The 21012-nt window shown below is 38.6% G+C and overlaps 1 protein-coding gene across 1 annotated transcript in view; it reads left to right on the forward strand.

Moving 5' to 3' along the window:
* KCNH1 (potassium voltage-gated channel subfamily H member 1) overlaps window positions 1-21012 on the forward strand; it is a 184610-nt gene that overhangs the window by 22335 nt on the left and 141263 nt on the right. The window contains exons 4-6 of the mRNA XM_074817972.1: window positions 1634-1762; window positions 9605-9723; window positions 17011-17403. Coding sequence (XP_074674073.1) covers window positions 1634-1762; window positions 9605-9723; window positions 17011-17403 — 641 coding nt within the window. The remainder of the gene's footprint in view (window positions 1-1633; window positions 1763-9604; window positions 9724-17010; window positions 17404-21012) is intronic.

A 21012-nucleotide genomic window follows, 5' to 3' on the forward strand; every position in this document is an offset into this window, starting at 1 on the left:
TTCCTTGTGACCCTTTGACAGTCAGGAAGCGTGAGTGGCCCTTGTGGTAAATTACTATTGCATGAAATATACCATGTAGTATTAATGTTAAACTACTGAGCAATTCAATTGAAAGGGAATCTGATCTCTAGCCTACAGGAGCATCCTGTGATCAAGAAAGGAAAGAAATAGTCTTCCAAGATCACCCTTTCTAAAATAGGCTTTCCTGCATGAGTGACAAAAATTATGTGTGGTGCTGTTTATTCTGGCTTTCCCAGACGGTCAAAATCCTGCTGATTTTTACATCTTGTATTGACCCCTGGTATGTAGACCCTTCTCTCCAAACATAGCTCACAAGGGACACTTCAAGAGAAATGTTGCTCACAGCAAGCAAGCCTGAATCCTGTCTTTGGCTCTTACTTTTTATGCCCACAAAAGCAATGGTGAGTTTTTTCATCATCATTGATGGTGTAGGGACAGTCTGAAAACTCGTGTACAAGCTCTCTGCAGGCCCAGGCCTGGTGACGGTGGAATCTCCTGATTGCCATGTACCTCAATTAGAGAAGGAGTCATCTTTTTATGACCAAAGACTGCAGACTGAAAACCGGTGCCTTCAAGGAGGCCATGTTATGACATACAGGACCCAACTGCTTTGTTCTAAGCCCGCCAATCAGCTTATACTTAAATATCACTAAAATCAGTGTGGTGACTCCTGTAAAATGAGAATGTAGACACCGTCTTGTTACATGGGACTTCATTGCTATCATTAGGGTCTCTTCAGCAGCCTCAGCAGAACTGCCAGAAATATAGAAAGGCTGGGCTGACTGACAGTTTCTCTCCTCAAGGTGATCTGTGTGGATAGATGAAGGATCATTATCTGGGATCATCTTTTTCTGTGATGTGCAGGCTCTAATCTCTCAAGCAGTTTTCATTAGTAGTTTATCTACTGCAGTAATTAGAAAAGTACAGTTTTATGTAGTACAACCTACTCCCATCCACACCCCGTGGTCTGGTCCTGATGGCTTGTTCTCTCTGCAGTTCACTGGAGTCCTGCTTCACACTGTGAGTAGGCTCAGGACAAGACAAGCTGAAAGGCAGCTTGCAGAGGGTTTCCCTTACATGGGAGGATTTGCAGGCTAGACCAGAGCTCCCAGAGCCTGGCTCTTGAAGCTGTGCATAGGCTGATGTAGTTGGGGGATGTTGCTCCCTGTTTGCAGGGAGGTATACGGTCTACTGAACTGGTTGTGCTCTTGAGTTGAGACTCTGTATTATAGTCATGGTCTAGGCAAAGTTGACCTGTTCTCAAGTCCTGCACAGAACCAGCAAGGCTCTGTAGTGTGCACCCTTTGCACCTATATGGGACTCTTCTTTCAGGAGATCACAAAGCACTTCATAAGTTAAAGTATTCACTTTGTAGGTGAAGCCCAGAAATAGTAACTGATTCCTGAAGATTAAAAAGCTAATCAGAGGCAGAGCAGAGAACTTAGCTGACAAGAGTGTTAGTTGCTTTGTCATTTCTCCTAATGGGTGTTTGCAAAAAACCCAACATTAAAGTAACATTTACAGATGGCTGATTTTGAAGTGTAAACATCTAAACTAGCACATTTGCTGTTCTGCCTACCACTGACCAACTTTCTGATATGTTTGTTTCCAGGAACACCTGTCTGGTTCTTTGTGAAAATTGCTCCAATTCGAAATGAGCAGGATAAAGTGGTTTTATTTCTTTGCACTTTCAATGACATAACGGCTTTCAAGCAGCCCATTGAGGATGATTCATGTAAAGGTTTGTCTTTTTCACAATTATATATTTATGCTGCTTCTGTTTATTTGCCCTGGTCTTGAAAGAGCTGAAGTCCTTTACATACCAAAGACAAAGGATTAGATGTTAAAATAGCTTGTAGCTCTGCCACTGAGGACTGCATTTGTGCAAGGAATGGTTGCTGGTTTCTTAAGCAAATTGGCTCTGGCCTGTGCTGGAAAGGGTCATTGCTAACAAAACCCCCAAGTGCTTCAGGAAGCAGAGTTTACTTAGTGAATAGGTGCTGCTCTTCCTTATAAATTCATTATTAATCTGTGCTCCAACATAGCCTGCAAGGAGTCACACTGTTGCTAAACAGCCTTTTTGATGTCAGAGGGAACTGAAGGGTCTTGGGCCCTGTACAAATTTTGGGTGACACTGTAAGCAAAAACTGAGGAATTAACCCAGTCTGAGTCTAGCAAAGATCTGAATAATTTCGTTCTGCCTGGCTTGATGTTACCACTGTTATGGGATTCCTTATGTTAAAGTTCTGGACTAGTTTCCTTTAACATATGCGAAGAGATTGACATCATCTTAAGTTGAATCAGGTTTAAACTGTCCTGGTGAGTAAAGTAGCATTGCTGTGTTTTGCTGTTAACCCTTTGCTGAGTTATACCCTGAAAACCTGGAAGCAAGCTCACCTGCAACAGCAGCATAAACTTGCACTCAGGTTCAGATCCTGTCAGAAATAGACCTTTTATACCCATATGGAGAATTGCAGAGACTTGTATCCTCTAGGTTAAGAAAAGACGTAAGTTCTCCCGTTGTTTGCATTTTTGTAGTATTTAATAATATTTGTAGCATTAAATTAAACAGGAAACTTACTGTGAAGGTGAACTGATTTACATTTATGCTCAAAATGTTATTCTTTAAAGACATAGTTTCTCAAAGTGGAAACACCTGTTCCCATGAAAAAGGAAGTACAACCTTGACAAACATAGCCTCTTCCAGGCTATGTGGGCTATTTTTTTCTCTTTCTAATGCTATTTGTTTGGTTCTTCGTTGCTTTAATAAAACTAAAAAAATGTATCTTGTCGGAAAGGTTGGGTCTGCAGTATTTTCTTTTCCCTGCCTAGTGGTCTTCACTGTGTCCTGATGAGGACTGACAACAAAATAAATCATCATGATGCAGTAAAGCTGGCTCTTGTTTATTTGCTGGGAGTGAAGGCCCTTGCTTCATTTAGTCAGTTGATGAACAGGACTTTCAGTCAGGGGTGGTAGCTGTGTCTTTTCTCTTTGCTTTCACAGAAGATCCTTAATATGGCAGTGATATGCACTCTTGTGATATGCACTCAGGAGGTGATACTGTATCAGTCACTTGATGGCAGGATGAGTAATTTCTTGGAAAAGAAGAGCTGATTTGTCAAAGTATTAAAGAACTTTACATGCAAGATCTTTAATATTAGATCTCACTGTGCAATTGTATACTGTGAGTGGGGAAGAAAGGCAGGTATGGAGTGTCAGATAATTGTCTGTAGTGGGCTCTAGGATTCATGGAGGGAAAAACTCTTTTGGAAGATCTAAAAAAGGTAAAATTGTATTAACTTCTAAGAATCATTGCTTTTACAGACCTGAGCTGTGAAGAGGGCATATTCTTTGCACCGTGTACAGCATTACATAGGAATTTTGTAGCATGCTTTTGAAGAATAACAATTTTCGTAAGAATGTTTCTCATATTCTAAAATCAAAGAAACTCCCAATCTGAAAACCTAAACCTGTGAATTTAGAGATTTATTGTTTAATTGAAACAGCTGAAAACTGGTGGCTAAATTAATTTTTTTCCTTCTTTCACCTTCAATCAGCTTTTGTCAACTACTTTTCTTTTACTGTGTTTATATGTGAAATCAGTTTCCTGTACATGTGACTACTTAATATGTAATAGGCTGCCTGCAAATGCAGGTGTGTTATTAATATATGTGCTATTTGCAGAGTGGCATAGCATAAAGTATTTCAGTTTTTCAAAAGCAATGCCTCTGTCTATGTAGAGAAAAATGTTATTTAGTACAAGAACACGATCAGTTTAAAGAGCAACTAATCTGTCAGGCTAAACCTGGTTAGCTGTTGTGTATCTTAGTTTTCTATCACCTGTGGGCAATTTCAAGCATGATTGTTCAGCTGCAGATGTAGTGACTCCTTGAGTGAAAAGTGTTGAGCTCTAATGACAAGTGTTTGACCTGTGCACAAAAATGCATAGGCATATTTATCTGAAGGTGACTCAGAAGGTCCCAGTGCCATTTTTCATTCTTAATAATTTTTTTATTAATAATATCAGACATTGGAATAGATGAAACAAAAATATTTCTAAAGTCATGTAAAAAGTGGACTTCTAAGTGGACATCTTTGTTAGTTGATTCAGATAATTTAGAAGATATTTATTTTATGACTACCATAGAGGTTAATAAATTTGCTTTTAAATGCAGCAGCTTTAAAAATAGTGCATTCTAAATAAAACAACTTAAAAATAGTGTGTCAGTGATGTTGATGATGTAATGTTTTTAAACCGCCTCTTTCCACTCTTCCCTGTATGCTTGCCCCTTTAAAGCATCAGGAAAAAATAAGGTTACTTGACTAGAAGTAGGCAAAATCAAGCTATAGCATAGCTAAATTTGTCTTGTGAAGTGATAGGTCACCTTCTTAGCTGAATTTTAGAGTATATGTTATATTTGGAATTCATGCATTTTGTCTGTATATGTCTTTTTAGGTTTGAGATCTAACACACCAAGTATGAGATGTTTGAGAATAGTGTATAAATTGGAATGCATCACTTTATGAAAACAATAATTTGTGCAGACAAATAGAATCTGTGCCTGCACTCTCAGTAGCTAGTAAGAAGTTTGCCTGAACAGGTTGTGCATGTACGAATACAATGTGAACATATTCAGATACATCTACGCAGCTTTATAAAAGTTTGGCAATTATGATTTGCATACTGATTTTTGCTTTTGATACTTTGTTTTTATACAAGGAGGTGATCAAATTTAACATCACTGAATCCTATAGGAGAATGGTTGTTAGCCTCCTAGCTATTGTAACCTCCTGTGCCTTGTAGCAATCATCAGTTAAAATCTCCTCTGCAGAAGCTAAGCTGTCCTTTGCATCACAACCAGGGCTACACAAAAATAATATTTTGATTGCCTCCTTCATCTTAATTCAGGGAAAACTCCAAGCGTTTCCTTTTTTCCTTTTTGTTTCTGGTTTTTTTTTTTTTTTGTTGCTAATTTTTTGTTCTGTTTTTAAAGATGTATTTATATGAACAGAGCCAGTGTTTGAAATATTTTGATTAAGTTATACTCTACTTTCATCTAGATGAAATGTTTTCTTAAAAAGAGGAACAAATGAAAGGGAAGTGGTGAGTATATTAAAAAACTTTGGTATGCTTTCCCAGACCAGATGGAAAAATAAGCGTTTTAGTCATGAAGTTTCAAAGGGAAGGAGCATTAAGACTGCAGAGAGGCATGATGGATGTAAGCAGGGATCTTTGATGTGCAAGAAAACAAAGGTGGTTTGAGTGGAGGCAAGAACTGCTAGAATCCCGAGTTACTCGCCTTTACACAGTTCTGTGTGAACAGTAGACTCGTGACTGAGCGAGCTGATTCTCTAGTAGGCAATGGCTCCTTGTTCTAACTCTAGGGATTGTGTAAGTTATGGATCAGCAACTTGATAACAAATGTTCTGTAACTGCCACAGTGCCTAATGTTTGAATTTATGTGTCATCATGATCAAATTGAGGAGAGTGGTAGGAAACAAATAACTACCTACAAATAACTACCAAATGTTGTTGTGGATTGAGTATCAACAGATCATGCTTACCTCAAAATACAGAAAATTGATTTTTTTCAACTTAAGAGCATTGATAAATGAAGCTTTATCCCTTAAAGAGAAGTTTTGATGAGTTGAACATCACATCACAAAGGTGTATTTCAGTGCCATGTTTCCCTGTGAAACAAAGCTCGGGACAGTTTTTGTCCCTGTTGTAGGCATCTTGTCTTCTTGGGTGTTTTCAGAAGCAGTTTCTATTCAGCTTTTTCCAATGAAATGGTGGAAAACTGAAAAGGCATCATGGAATACTGGACGGCTGAAGTCAATGCTGTTAATCTTGAAGGCTCTTTATCTTTTGGAAGCTGGAGATGTTTCAGTGCCATCTCATTGCTTTGTCCCTGCATGATGTTTTCTCCAGAGCTGAAAAAGGAGACCACCAAACAATGATAAAAGTGGATTAGAATCAAAGACAGAGACACAGGCAAGCAGAACCATGTTTGACTCCTGAATTCCAAGCTGTCTTCTCTGCTATTCAAGCTCTTGTCTATTTGAGGAATATATATGCCTATATGAGAATCACCTAGGGTCATTAGATTTCAATTGCATTTATATTTTCTCTTTCTAGAGGAAAAGAATAGATGTAAGGTTATATCAACTGCTTGTGTTGAAAGAGAATTCCTAACTGGTATCACTTGGTTCCCCTCTCCTAGCAGGACTAATATCAATATATTCTGAAACCTAGTTTATTTTTTTGGAAATCTCCATCTTCTTCCTGTAATCAGCTCCATGACCCTTAGAATTTAATGTTTAAGCCACTCTCCTGTGGCTTAAGTCCATTATTTGACCTGTCTTCACTGGATAAGTATCTGACTTGCTGTAGGCTGTGTCTGTCCTTAGGCTTCTGGAGGAAAAATTGCAATAAATTCAACAAGTACTGCTGTCTTTTCAAGCAGTATTGGAGGAGTTATCATTCAATAGGATTAGTACCGGCATTCTTTCTCATTTTAATTTTCTTTTTCCTGTGCTGCATTCTGCAGGTTTACTTTAATTATTCTTCAAAGTTCCCACATTTTTATTTTCCTAAATAGGCAGCGTAAGGAGGAGAGTGTTCTGTCCTAAAGATGAGATTCATACACCTGGGACATTTTCAGAGAGACTCAGTACCTGGTTTTAGGCATGTCATCACACAGTTGCATGTGCAACTCCAAGCTGGGATCCCATGTGCTGCACCCAGTGTATAGGGAGGGTTAGGGTATGTGCTCCCAGCCTGCCATTTTCACTGCCATCAGCACTGGTTCAAAAAGCCAGGATAAAAAACCCTGTCTCTTGACACAGTCTCTTGCTTATAAGAGTTACATTGTTTTCAGATCAGAGTTTGGAGTATATGGTGAGAGATGTAACGTTCATCAGAACAGTTCTTTCACATAACATTTAGGCACCCAGAAATGAGATTTGCAACATATAGGGCAGGAGAGGTGCTTATAGGAGACGCTGAGAACAGAGGAATGGGTTAAGCTGTACCTTTCAAAAGGAGATGACTCTTGGGAAGAGAGGGAGGTGCCCAAAGGTGCTCAGCATTCATAGCCGCAAATCATGCCACAAGAGATGTCTGGCAGTGCTTTTGTGGAAGAAAGCTCGGGTGAGGTTCTTCCTTTTCCTCCTCTGTCTGTTTATATCTGGATAGCTCAATTCTTAGAAGACTGTATGGCAGGAAGAAAAGACACACTGAAAGTTTGTACTCAGGTTTTGAACCAAATTTTGAATCTTCCAGGAAAATGCCCTATCCATCAGTCTGTTTTGAGTTAGTAAAAAGGGCTGTCTGTTAGCTGGCATTAAAACCATCATGTGTCTGGTAAGGGAGGCAGATTTCGAGTTCCGATGTGAAGCTCGAACTCTGTCGTCGTGTCCCCCCCCCCCCCGTTTTTTTTGTTTGCAAACCAGCCCGGTCTGTCGGGCTGCAGCCCGCGCGGCCTCCGCTTCAGCACCATGGCCAGCACCGGGGCACCGCCGGCTCCCGCCGCTGGAAAACGGAGCTATTGCTCCTGTCCTCCCGGAGCAGCCCCCTCGGGCCTCGGCAGCCTGCACTTATAGCACTGAAAATATACCGATCCCGATAGCCTTATCCCATGGTCCTGTAAAGCAGGAAGAAAAAGTAGTAGTGCTGGCATGTAAGATCCACAAAAGCAAAGTTTTAGGTTGGTGTAAATCGCTGTAGCTGTGTTGGCTTTACAAAGGCTAGTCCGATTTATATCAGCTGAAAATTAGCCATTATGAATGATTTCTCCCACCTGATCCATTCTCTTAATCTCTACTGGCTTTACTCAGAAGGTAGTAAGGCCTTCCAAGCCTTAGCTTATCTGTTGTAGTTGGATTTCTTCATGTACAGTAGAGAAAGTATACTCTTTATAAATGTATCTTTAAAAAAAAAAAAAAACCAAACCACCAAAACCTACCACCTTCCATGGAAATGTATTGTGAGAAATCAAGTGCTTTGGGAAAGGCTTATAACCGATACGATCTGACCTCACTTGAGGTTCTGTCATGTTGATTTATTTCTCTGAAAAATAGTCCCTTAGCACAGTAGCTAATCTTACATGAGTTTATCAGGAAAGATCTGGCTTCCTGGATAAAAATAGTTCAATCTACTTCTTGCTGAATACTGCCTGAAAGTGTTGGCTAATTCTACTCAATTTGGCTAGTAAATTACTAGTGACAGACTTGCTTTAAAACATCTTTTAAGGCATAAGAAAATAGTCAATTTTATTCTTGATTTTAGAGAGGTCTGATGAATTTGGTCCTTCCCTTTAATAAATGCACCATTTTGCATATTTGTAAAGGAGAAAAAGCTAAACTCTCTTCAGGACTGCCCTGGAAGATCTTGTTCAATACCAGATCCATGTAATTTGTTTATTTTTTGTGCTTACTTCTCAAATTACCAATTATGTTCCTGAAAACTCCATCGAAGTGAGATGTCAAGCAAGGATATGTTCAAAGTACTGGGCAGTTTTTTCGCCACCCATATTCCTGTACTTGTCACGGATCACTTGCAGACTAACCTTCAGACTGGTCTTTAAAAACAGTCACTGCTAGTGGTATAGTTGCTTTTGGTGATAAAACCATAATGTGGAGGGAACTTTTTCCAGAACCAGGTTCTTATTAAGAACTGAATCTGCAAAGTGCTGAGCATCTAGAGCTGGAGTAGGAAGTGAGACTGCTCAACAGTTCCCAGGTGGTGCTAGCATTTTTCAAGACTGGGACTAAAAGCACTGATACTTTCCTTTCAGAGTACCAGAAATATCCAGATGTATATACTCTGCCTGACTTTTAAGTTATGACAAAGTACTGCTCATAAAGGTTATAGTTGTAACTAGCTCTTGTGACTGTCATTCAAGGTCTTCTATTTTGAGGGGTATTTGAAACAACTGCAAAAAATATTCTGAATTAAAATTCAGCATATGACTTCTCTGCCAGAAGCTGCTAAATGTTTTATTAGAGTTTGAGAAAATCTGTGTGTATATTTCCCCATTTTGTTTAGAGAGGATAAAATTAATGATTTTGTTTTGCTTTGTCTGCTCTGCTTTTTATTATCTTATGCGTATTTCTCTGCTTATGCCAGATCTATGCTTGATACATCTGAGGCCAGATTCACTTCTGTTACAGGCAACTGTAATTTTTTGTTGTGCATTATTCTAGTCTTACATCTTGATTAGTCTGGAGTGTCTTCTGCAGTGCTGTGACATCCAGATCTGGCCATTGGATTTAATAGAAGATTATTGTAAAGTGGACGTTTACCCATACAAAAGATGCGGTTCATGTAACAGCACTCTTGTAGAGCCACTGAATACAAAGTCACTGCAGTCATGGGTTTTATTACTTTACTACCCTGACACCTATTTTGTGACTTGCTTTTATCTGGTACTTGGTTAAATTATACTCCCTTGTGGTCAGTATTAAAGCAAATTGCTCTGGTTTAAATTATTTATTTTAAAATTTTAGTTATGAGAGGCTTTATGTGGTACACTTGCAGCTTTTTTTGGTAATGTGTATAATCTTGCACGTTTTCTTAAGGTTGGGGAAAGTTTGCTCGCTTGACCCGTGCCCTCACGAGCAGCCGAGGTGTACTGCAACAGCTTGCTCCAAGCGTGCAGAAAGGAGAGAACGTTCACAAGCATTCGCGACTTGCTGAGGTAACGTTTTCTTTCCCTGAGAGACTGTAAAGAAATGTTTTTAGCCTTTGTGGGTATGTTGTCTCTGTGTGAGCCAAACACTGTCTGTCCCCCTTGTCCTGGGAATCTGAAGCCTGGTGGCAGGCATGGGAGCTCAGAATATGGGACATGTGCTGAGAAGTGTGTCCTGCGACAGTGGAATGAAACAGGTGTCCAAAAAACTTCATGTAACCTAGTTTCAGCGTTGTGTTCCATATCTCAGCAAAGTCTTATAATGACATTATTAAAGTAATAATACTTTCTTGCTTAGTTTCTGTTCTTCTGAGGATCTTAATGTTAGTAGGATCTTGGACTATTCACTTGTGTAAAACTGAGGTGAGTAAAACCCAGGCCGGTACAGAAGGAAATTCTGGAGAATCCTTGACACAGTTGTTTTCTGAGTTTATTTATGCCTATTTTTTTTTCAGTGGGATCCCAATCTTGCTTTACAAACTGTTTAAAATGTATGTTTGAGTTACTGGTTTTATGGACAGAACAGCTGTAAGATGCCACAAGGAACACTGCAGACAGATTAGGAAAATGAAACCTTGTGATTTAAGTAGACTCTCAAAGTTTTGAGAAAAGCTCCAGGCAGAGAAGGCTCCTTAAAGTACTTAGGGTTTTAGGGCTTTCACCACGAGGGGGAGAGACTGTCCCAAGTTTCCTGTAGCTTTCTACTGGGCCAGTAGCAGGGTCTTCCTGGTGTAACAGCAACTTAGGGAAAGTCTTGATAGGGTGTTAATGACAACATGGCCAATATAACATGGCACTTCTGTTTCTCCTATTGCTGTGAATGCCATGGTAGCAGCTGTGACTCTTGTGAATAATTCTTAATCTTCCTGTGTAGCTGGAGGTGTAAGCCACTGATGGGTTCCATGGGGTCTCCATATAGTCAGTACTCTGTTAATTTTGTCCTGTATAAATCTTAGTTTCTCTGCAAAATAAACAACTCTTGCCTGCGCCTGCACTGTTATCACATGAGATGATGACATTCCCACAGGCAGGAGCTTACCTGTTCAGTAGAGACACACTCAAGAATGGAAAACTGATTTCTATTGGAAATATAGAAATAACGTAGATCATACTAGCACAGGGGAGGGGCAGACATTCACATGGACACTATACTATAGGAATACTGTGTGATTATCAGATGTCCACCCTGAGGTTTCTTTGGTGTCCTGGAATTTGGAATAGTCTCCCTCCTAATTTTACTCAAGTCTTAGCATCAAATAATCCTTCATTCTCTTTAGATGTCTACCCTTGAATTTTTGTTCATGCTAAAATGTAGGCAGTAGAATGTAAGGCAAAGGGTCTGAGGTTATTCTGCCTCAGTAAACCTCAGTCTGGACCTAAGTGACTACATATTACTGAAACTTCTTGCAAGCCAATGTGTTCAACAAGTCTTTGCAAGTATTCTAACTGGCACAGCCAGTTGATTCATTACAAATAATAAAGGTCAAGTGTATAGTTTACACGTCTGAAATGAGTTTCTTTAATTGCCGACTGAATATTGCAGTCATTATTTTAAAAAGAACATTAGCCCCAACTGTGATGTTAGGTACCTTGTTGTATATCTGCCGTAATTCCACTTAAGTCAATACAACTAACTATACTAGAGAAAAGCAGAGTGCAGATAATCATACAGACAAGCCCACTTTTCTTCCTTTGAAGACGTATGGAGTGCCAGGCTTCTTATTCTGGAAAGATCTCTCAGTAATGTTGAACATGGGATCTCTAACTGTTCCCTGTTGTATTTTCAAATTTTTTTTTTCTCTTCCTCATCTCTGCAGTAGCCTATTTGAAATCTTAAGTTGAAATTAAAATTCATCTTTTTTTCCTACTCACTGTGGCAATTCACATCAGTCTTGCTTGCTTGAGAAGGCTCTTCATTTATTGGAATATTATTTGTGTTGCTCTTAGTTGTTTATCACTTGTATTTTTGGATATCTGAGGGGCCAGTTGTGTCCTAGAAGCTGAGTGGGGCAAGGTGTACAAATACAGAACAGGAGCCTGCCACAAACGCTTACAATTTCTTTTATTGTTTATGAAATACTAGTTTAAGAAAGGTGTTAGTGACAAACTACTTTGTTTTATCCACAGGTCATGGATAAGCGGTGTCTGTTAAGCCTCAGTCTCTGACTTTTTCCAGTATGTGTAGATTTTTTAGCCTGACTTCTCTAATAGTGGTCATGTGAAAATTGCTTGAATTAATTATGCAGTTAATGCAAAGGTATTAGGTAACTCCAAGAGTACATTTTGCAATAAGAGTATAAAGTAATTGTTGCATTTCTGTGGCTTTGTCACAAAGGAGCTGATTGTAGGAACCATTCTTCCTGGTCACTGCATAGTACATGTGTCCTCTGCACCTATGGTGTTAGCTGATATATTCTGTATATTTACTAGGCCGTTCTGGGTAAACAAGATGCTGTCATAATTTAAAAAATGTGATAGTTATGAGAAATAAAAGCAGAAAAATTACAATGGTGCTTAGCAGCACTACTTAGTAATGGAACTTCTGCCACTTTTTTTTAAAACCTTGTTTACCAGGGACTTATAACTGCCATTAAAATCTACTTCAAGTTGAGGCTTAGCACCTAGCCCTTGGCTTAGGAGCAATTTGTATGGGTGACTGTGAAAACAAAAGCAGGGGAGAGTAAGAGAAAGCAAATATGTGCAGTTGAAAACACAAAAGGGAGAGATTAAGCTGAAAATGAACGATTGTTTGTGTGGGGTTTCTTTCCCCAGTCATGCAGTCTTAAATAAATCATGGTAACCACTTGTTGATGCACTTTTATGAGTCCTGACTGGTGATATATTCACCATTTTTTAACAAATCTAGGATAAATTATTTTTATTTAGTTATGTTAAAAGAAAAAAAAAAGAACACAGCCTTGTGAAACCCATGATGAAATTTGTCATTTCTGCTCTTGAAATAATATTCTCTGGCTTTAGAGAGCTATTAAAACGTCATGCATCATTACCACAAATAATAAAAGCAGATAATACAACTGTAGTGGCTGATGAATCATAAGTAATTGGAATAATACTTTCATTAATAACTTTCTGAAACAAACATTTCTTTTACTATGGTATAACTGCATAATAGGGAAGAATGTTCCAAAACCAGGGCTGTTTCAGTTATTTAGAAAATGATAGTAATGAAATATTTGTTCAGTACACATGGGTGAAAGCTCAGCATATCAGTTTATATAGTTGTGCACATTTTCTTCATTATTACTTTTACATTCATCACTTGGTTTGTTTTTTTTTCCTTCTCCAGGAGAAGTACCTTTACAAACAGTTTGAATCTAGTTAGTTTATGTGGGTGGGTAACCACACCTGACTGCTTCAGCAAATATTGTGTCTCAGGTTGGCACTACTCACCCTAGAGGCTGGAGAGCAGCAAGAGGACCTTGGAATAGGGCAGAAGATACTTCTCTTTGCCTCTACCATGCTTTGCTATATGGTGCACAGAGAGTGGGGTTTATAGCTCTTAATCTCCAGATGATGCTGGGGAGGTGTGTGTGTCTGGAAGGATGGTGAAGAAATAGACTGTGTGTGGCCCTTGGTGTGAAAAGTGGAGGAGAGAGCTCTCCTAACTTCCAGTGCAGCAACCTGACAAAACCTAGATCTTTAGTGCTAACTCTGTGGACCTCCTTCTATTATTTCTGTACAGCACTGAGCTCTCTTGTTAAACTTAATGCTAAAAGCACATGCTTGTTCTCTGAGATAATTAAGCTTCCTTATAGGTGTTTTTCTCTTCCTTCAATGAAAAGAAGAATTGATGCCTTGGACTGCCAGCCAAGCGCTTTCACAGAGGCTACAAGACAGTCGGTAAAGCAAGTTGCCTTTCCTGGGAGAGGTAGCATAAAGCTGGGACAATGCCCTTCCTCCATCTCAAGCTGTGAAATGACACTTCATGTCTCTAGCAATGCCAGCAAGATGGAGTGGTTTTACAAGGTGTGCGTTAGTGATGTCGTGAAGGAGCCAGGGCTAGAATTTGTCACCCCCACCCCACCCAAACGACGGAGTGGTGACATCTCAGGCTTGCTGCAGGTAGATTTCCCACCTTGCAATATCCCTACATCATTCCTTGATGCCCATCTCCTGCCCTGTCCCTGCCCTTCCTTTTGAGATTCACACCCACATTGCTGGTGCCCATCCTTCCACAGGAGACCAGCTAAGCCATAGCCACTGGTCACTTTAAATAGCCATTGGTACAGCTGAACCAGAGACTCCAAGGTGGTAATGAAAGTTCAAAAGACTTTTATTAATAAGGTCCCTGGCCATTCCAATGGTTTACATTTACTTTCTAAGTAAAAAGGGAAGGAGACATCAGTTCTTTTATTTTCCTGTGCTGTAGCTCTTGAATCTCAAACAAGTTAGGGGAGGGTGCTTTGCACTTGGTAATGACATTTTAAAACACCAAAATTGTTTATTTTCTTAACAAGTTGAAACTAGAAGTCTGTTTTTCTTTGCATTCAGTTCAGTTTTACATCCCTGCAGTTCCACTGGCTTTACTGTAATTTTTTTTTTTGATTTACAGCAAAATAACAGACACCATAATTTAACCTGTTTTTATTGCCAAACAAATTGCTCTTGCCTTTGTTCCTATTATTCATGTATATGGGAATACATTAGTACATTTTCCAGTAACTTTAGTTTGGATGATGCAAAATTTCCTCAAGTTCTTGGAGTACAGAGACCAGCAGTGGCCAAAATGGGGTGCATTATACGATTTTCAGTCTAGAACTTATGTATGTTTATATAAGAATCAATCTGGCAAAAACTAACAAATTTTTTTTTGTCAGTGTTTCATGGTTGAAGTTCCTGTGCTGATTAGAATGGTTACCAAAACGTCTGACTTTTTTGTATGATATCAAAGGCTAAAAAAAATAAGCTTTAGGAGATGTGATTGCAAAAGAAGCAATTATGTTTTTACCTTGCATTTGAGGGGTGATACAATCTCCCCACACTAGTAAGATCTCAGCATTAGAACTGAAATCCAGTTAACTGACTGAAAAATGTTACTATGTGATAGAAAGTGCTTGACTTTGCTGATCAGTTATTCCAGTGGGTGAATACTGCAGAGGACTCTCCTTGCTCACTGAAGCATATTTCAGGCTTGGGATCTTATGCTAGAGCTGTTACTCATGCAAATCCTCATAAAAGCCAGTAGTAGCTCAGTGCTTTCCAACTGATTCAGGTACAGCTGCGATGTTCAGAAGGGAGGGCAGGAGATATTTGCAATATTGATCTTCGGCTAGAGCTTTTGTTGAGAAAAGACATTCTACCATTTGTTGCTGGGACTGCAAACAAGCCCTTAAGGGAATGATGGTCTGAGTACACATACTAACTCAGTACACAACCTACGCCTCTTCCAGCCACTACCAGTGACTTCTGGGGACTGCTTTGGGTGGCCAGTGCCTCCTGCAGAGAAGAGACTGCTTCTGTCTTGTGCTGCTTCTAGCTCCTCTCACCACAAGGCATTTTTTAAAAAGAATTTTTAATTTTTTTTTAGTATGGAGAACTATGTGTGAATCAGGGTCAGAAATGGCAGAGTAATACTGCAGTGGACATGTCTGAGTCTTAGTTTGGTCTGCAGGGGTTCTACATGGGGGAAAATGTTCCTTTTCCCTCTTTGCTGTCATTCTAGAAACTTGGTGAAACAAGAATACTAAGTCCTTTTTTTTCAAACTGTTGATGCCTCTGTACTAACATGCAGGTGTGTCTGAGCAGGTTGTGCTACTTTTCTTCTAGAGAAATTACTGGGCTCAAAGTTAGGAGGCTTGCAACTCCCGTTGTCATTTACACCTGTGCAAGGGACTGCGATCTGACAGTGCACAAGAGTAAGTGATTATGTGAGGTTTAGAGCAACAGGGAACTTAATCTGAGGTTGTTTTGTCCAAGTAGGACTCTTGTAGCTGATTGTTTTCTTTTGTGCCCTTTGGATTAATCTGTTGGAAAAAAGCCCACCAGTTCACCAAAAAAAAGAATAATAAAAAGCACTCAGAAAAGCCTGCAGATAAAAATCAGTGTCTAAATAATTGACAAAAAAGCTGAGATAAGGAGCATGAAAGGTAGGCATCCTCTTATTATAGCTATGTTGTCTGATCTTTTCTGAAAGTGGCCATTTAATTTCCTTCTCTTCTTCCTATTGCTCTGAACTATGGGTAAATAATTGTGAAAAAAGAACCATGTTCCTAAATAGTTCTCACAGGTTCTAAGAGTTTGGCATTAGCAAACATGTCCCACTCAAGCAAACCTCTGTCTTCCTTTCAGTTTTAATCCATAACTCATCCAGGATAAACTTAATTTTAAAATTTAATTTCTCTTTATTTGGAGACAGGACCTTCATGTTAGTTTCAACTTCATGTATATCCATAGATATAAACAAACATATTCTTGTTCATAGGTATGAGAAACTTTTAGTTCCCAAGAATTAAATACATGATCATATTCTTTTTGCACTAGTGTGCAGAACTGGAGAGATAAACTTAAAATGGGCAGCATTGATCTAGATTGCAGTTATGCAAAACACTTGGAGCTCAGCTTGAGGTCCAGGGCTTAAAACAGATGCTAACAGATCATCTTTTGCTGTAGTGCTTTTTTGAATTCAGAGCTAACTGCATTGTAACTCGACTGTACACCATCAGATAGTGAAGACACTGATCTTTTCTCAGTGAAAAGTTAAAGTTCAAAATGAGTTTATTGAGGCTAATAATAGTTATCCATGCGCCTTGGTCCTGCAGAGCCCACAGAAGAGGAGCAAAGGCCTGTGCGTTCATGACAGATTGTAGCATAAGACTATTTCAGATACAGTATAGTGAAGTGTTAAATAGACAATGTTGGAAAACAATGTAGTGCAGTGGTCTCGGTGCTGGACTGGAACTCAAATTGTGGTATTCCTGGTTTTGCCATTGATTGATTTATATTTGCACCTGCCTTCCTGCCCATCATTTATCTGTGTTGTCTATTTAGACTGCTGAAGGAGCTGTCTCTTCCCTATATGTTTTGGAGAGATAGCACAGTAGACTTAGTGTCAAAAATAATTAATGGCATTAGAAGAAACAACAACTGTTCTTAGGTTGATGCTAATTTGTTTAACAGAATACTTATCCTGTCTTGCTTACCATTTGGTGGTGATAAAAGGAGTTAATGGACATGTATTTTTATCAACTGTTATACTGAGTTTGAGAATCTACGGTGTGAAAAATGTTAAAAAATTAAGCATGTTTTCTTTTTCTCCTGAAATCTCTGTGACTGCAGGTATTGCAGCTGGGCTCTGAAATCCTCCCACAGTACAAACAAGAGGCACCAAAGACTCCGCCACATATAATTTTGCATTATTGTGTTTTCAAGACTACCTGGGACTGGATCATCTTGATTTTAACCTTCTACACTGCTATTTTGGTCCCTTACAATGTCTCCTTTAAAACCAAACAGAACAATGTGGCATGGTTAGTAGTTGACAGCATTGTAGATGTCATTTTTTTGGTAGACATTGTGCTTAATTTCCATACCACCTTTGTGGGGCCAGCAGGAGAGGTGATCTCTGACCCAAAGCTGATTCGCATGAATTACTTGAAGACCTGGTTTGTGATCGATCTGCTCTCATGCTTGCCGTATGATGTCATCAATGCATTTGAGAACGTCGATGAGGTCAGTATACTAGTTCCACTTTGACGCATTAATTACTGCTTAATGGTTGGGGGAAGGAGTGGGAGAGAAGAAAGAAATGTATGCTTTTAAATATATTGAATTAGTGTACATATGTGTCTAGTAGCTTCCCTCAGCGCACACAGAAGTTTGCTTATGAGTCCTAGCCAGAAGGGTCTGTCTTTAACTGCACTGGGAGAAGCTGAGGTTTTTGCTGTCAGATATCTGTGTTTATTTCCCTTCATTCTACATCCTCACAGTTTGGGAGGAATAGCAGAAGCAGACAGCAGAACCTCTGTGCACTGAGGAAAAACGCTTCATCAGACTTACTATGAATAGCTTGAGCTGGTGTGTGTCCAGGATAGTTTCTCGGGGCAGGGTTCTCTTGCTTTCACTGTTAACTGAACAGGGTGTATCCACTAATGGAAACTCTTCACATGAACAATTGGGAAGTATAATATGCTTTTTTTTCAGCTGTTTTGAATACAGTATAACAGGTGGCAAAGAAGCAGGCAGTGACTGATTAAGTCTTAGACCACCAGAAAGTACTGTGTGGGTATCTGGTGATTCACGCAGCATTGTTTGGCAACAGTTGTTTTAGAGGAAAGTGAAGCAATTGAAGATGCAGTTTTGATGCTTGTTTGGTAATTCCATAATTAGACAAAACGATAGGGAGAAATCTGGAAATCTAGACTCCTCCTTAGTTCTTGCTCATTTCTTTGGGAACAGTCAGGCCAGCAAAAGAACTAATGTTCAGACACTTAAAACCATAATACTACCCCTGTTTTAATTGCTTATTCTTCTACTGGATCAGGCTGCCAAGAAAATATGCCTAAACTAAATATATTAAGGTTCCATCCCTAAATAGTTCAGAGTTGTTGAATTGTTAACAAAATCTTAAAAAGGATTTCAGTAGTCCACTTTCTAATTACATGTAATAAAATCTGTGTCATCAACTAATTATGTGTCTGTATTTATCTGTGACAAACTAAACCTGTAACATACATACACACTTCATCAGTGCTTAGTACTTAATTTTTAGCCTGTAAAACTTAATTTTTATGAGTTTCTTTAAAATATGCCCATGTTATAAAGGACAACCTAGCTATTGAAAGAAAATTATGCCAACTGAAATATCTGGGTAAAAACATGAAATCACATTACTTTCCTAAAAATACACTACACAGGTTTTTATCAAATTTAAGTATTTAAAGTATTTTTTATTAAAGTATTTTTATTAAAAAGTATTTATTTATTATTTAACATTTATTTATTATATTCAAAAGTATTATAAAGTATTTTATTAAAGTATTGTCAGTGACTTGAGGACAAGTAGGAAAACTATTGAATGTAGTGGAAAAAACATGATGTTATCTGATATTCCCTAGAGAGGTTTTCATTTTATATAAAGCTACAGACTGAAGTAAGACATATGAGATCAAACAAAAAAGCCTTGTGAGACCTGTCCTTAAATATTTGTTTGTCATAAAAAGGACCCAGGTCGCAGATTACTCTGCAGGGCTTTCACATATTACTTTGCTGTGGCACTGATAAAGCAATAGAAGGAGTGGCCATATGTCAGTTTCTGACATTTAGACTGAAAGAGTAAAAAAAAAAAAAAAATTTCAAGAGACCAAAAAACAATGAAAGGAAGGAAGCTTTTCTCACCCATTGCAGATAGTAGCAACCTGCTGCTGATTTTGCTGGAGGAGCGTTTTGTAACTGTAGGCTGGTGGTGTGACCTACAGAACATCCCTGAGGAAAATGTCTATACCAGTGGCTGTGACAGCCCTTGAGCTCAGCACAGGTGCTCTCAGATTCATGGTAGAAATTCTGCAGAGAAATTCTTGGTGTGTGAGTTTGAATTTCTCCAGGTTCTCTGTCTCAGTGTTGCCTTGTAACAATGAGATGCTGATTGGTACTTCAGTTTTCCTATGGCTCTTCAACAGTCTCCTTAATCAGTATAACAGTGTTAGTTTTAGTTATTCTACTATCATGCCCAAGGAAAAAAACATTTTTCTTGATGCTATCCTTTCAAGACTGTTTGTCTCTATTTCCCCTAGTGGGTTCTGACATTTAGCTAGTATAAATCATTGTAGAGTCATTAGAGCAGCATTTCCACTGGTGTAAATTGCTGTACTTCTATTAAGGGCTCATAGAGTGGTTTACAGGACCTGAGGGGCTTTGCCAGCAATGCCAGCAGAATAACGTAGTGCACATCAGGTGGGGATTTAGGACAGTATATGCTGATCACTGTTTCATGAACTGCCTGTAGAGAAAGATAATCTTTTATTAAAGAAGAAGGAAAAAAAAAAAAAGCCACATTCAAGGAGTCTTGAAAGTAGAAAAGCTTTGCCTTATCTTCTCTGTTGTGTAGAACATTCCCTTGTGGCTCAACTCCGTTTCTTTCAAACTTGCTGGTTTAAATTTTACCTGTCGCTCACCCTGGATTACACACGGTATTACTTCACAGTTGGATTAAGTCAGCTGTGAGGCTGCGCTGCTCAAGTTACAAGTAGCCAAACTGGATTGTTATCCGTGTGTCACTTTGATTTTGCTAAAGGAAATTCCTTTTGAGCCGTGAGTCTGGAGATAGTAGGTGGCCATGACTGCTTCAGGGATCTTTTTTTTTTTTTTTTTCCCCAGTCCTAATGTGAATACACTTAAAAAAAATGCCAGAGATTAAATGATACCCAGTGTCAACAGTGGTGATAAAATGAGGACTATGAATTGCTGCTTTCCTGTTTTGATGTTTTCCATATATGATTTTAAACAGGAGGAAATAGAATCCTGTCTTTGTTGCAGTCCCTACAGTGAAGGGGGACTGGGGCAGGTGGATACTCACTGTTTTTTCTGCCTGATGTCATTTTCGGTTAAATGAAACGTCACTGAAGACACTGAGGATGTCATGGAGGAACTAACTTGACAAGTCAATTTGTTTTTAAGAATACTGTAATTCCTGTGATGGAGACAAACTGGTTTGTGAGGGACACAGGACCTGGAGCTGAAGAAGTAAAAAGCTGTGTATATAGTGTGTTGAGGCTCTTTTGGCTCTTGGTAATTTTGGGACTGCCCCACCACTTAGCCCTTGATAGATTAATAGTGAAACTATTTTTGTCATCTTTAAAATGATTCACCAATATAAGATTAATGATAATATATGAAACTAGAGTTGATCAATATTTTTGACAAGCAGATATTCATTTTAAAAGATTCTGATATTGGATTTTTTCTATTTTGAAGTAACTTTTTGTTTTGCAATTTACTTCATTATTCCATTATAAGATATAATGGAAAATATTTTCTTGAAACAAAATTGAGTGTGACTTCTGTGTTTTTCAGGCAATTTCAAAATTCTTTGGGTTTGTTGCAGTTTGGAACATTAGTATATTTTCAATTCACATTTTTTAATATAATTGAAGTTCCAGTTTCCTCTCTGCATGGTTGAGAATATTTTTGTCCACAAAATAATTTGCATTCATTAACTATTAATCAATACAACTATTAATAACTACAATTAATTCAAGAGGCACTTACATATGAATAGCCACATTCTACAGATGGAAGAGGAAAGAAAAAACATTAATGTCTTTGTTCAAGGCCATAGAATTA

The sequence above is a fragment of the Strix aluco genome, chromosome 3 (genome assembly GCF_031877795.1).
Source record: "Strix aluco isolate bStrAlu1 chromosome 3, bStrAlu1.hap1, whole genome shotgun sequence".
NCBI classification, from domain to species: Eukaryota; Metazoa; Chordata; class Aves; order Strigiformes; family Strigidae; genus Strix; species Strix aluco.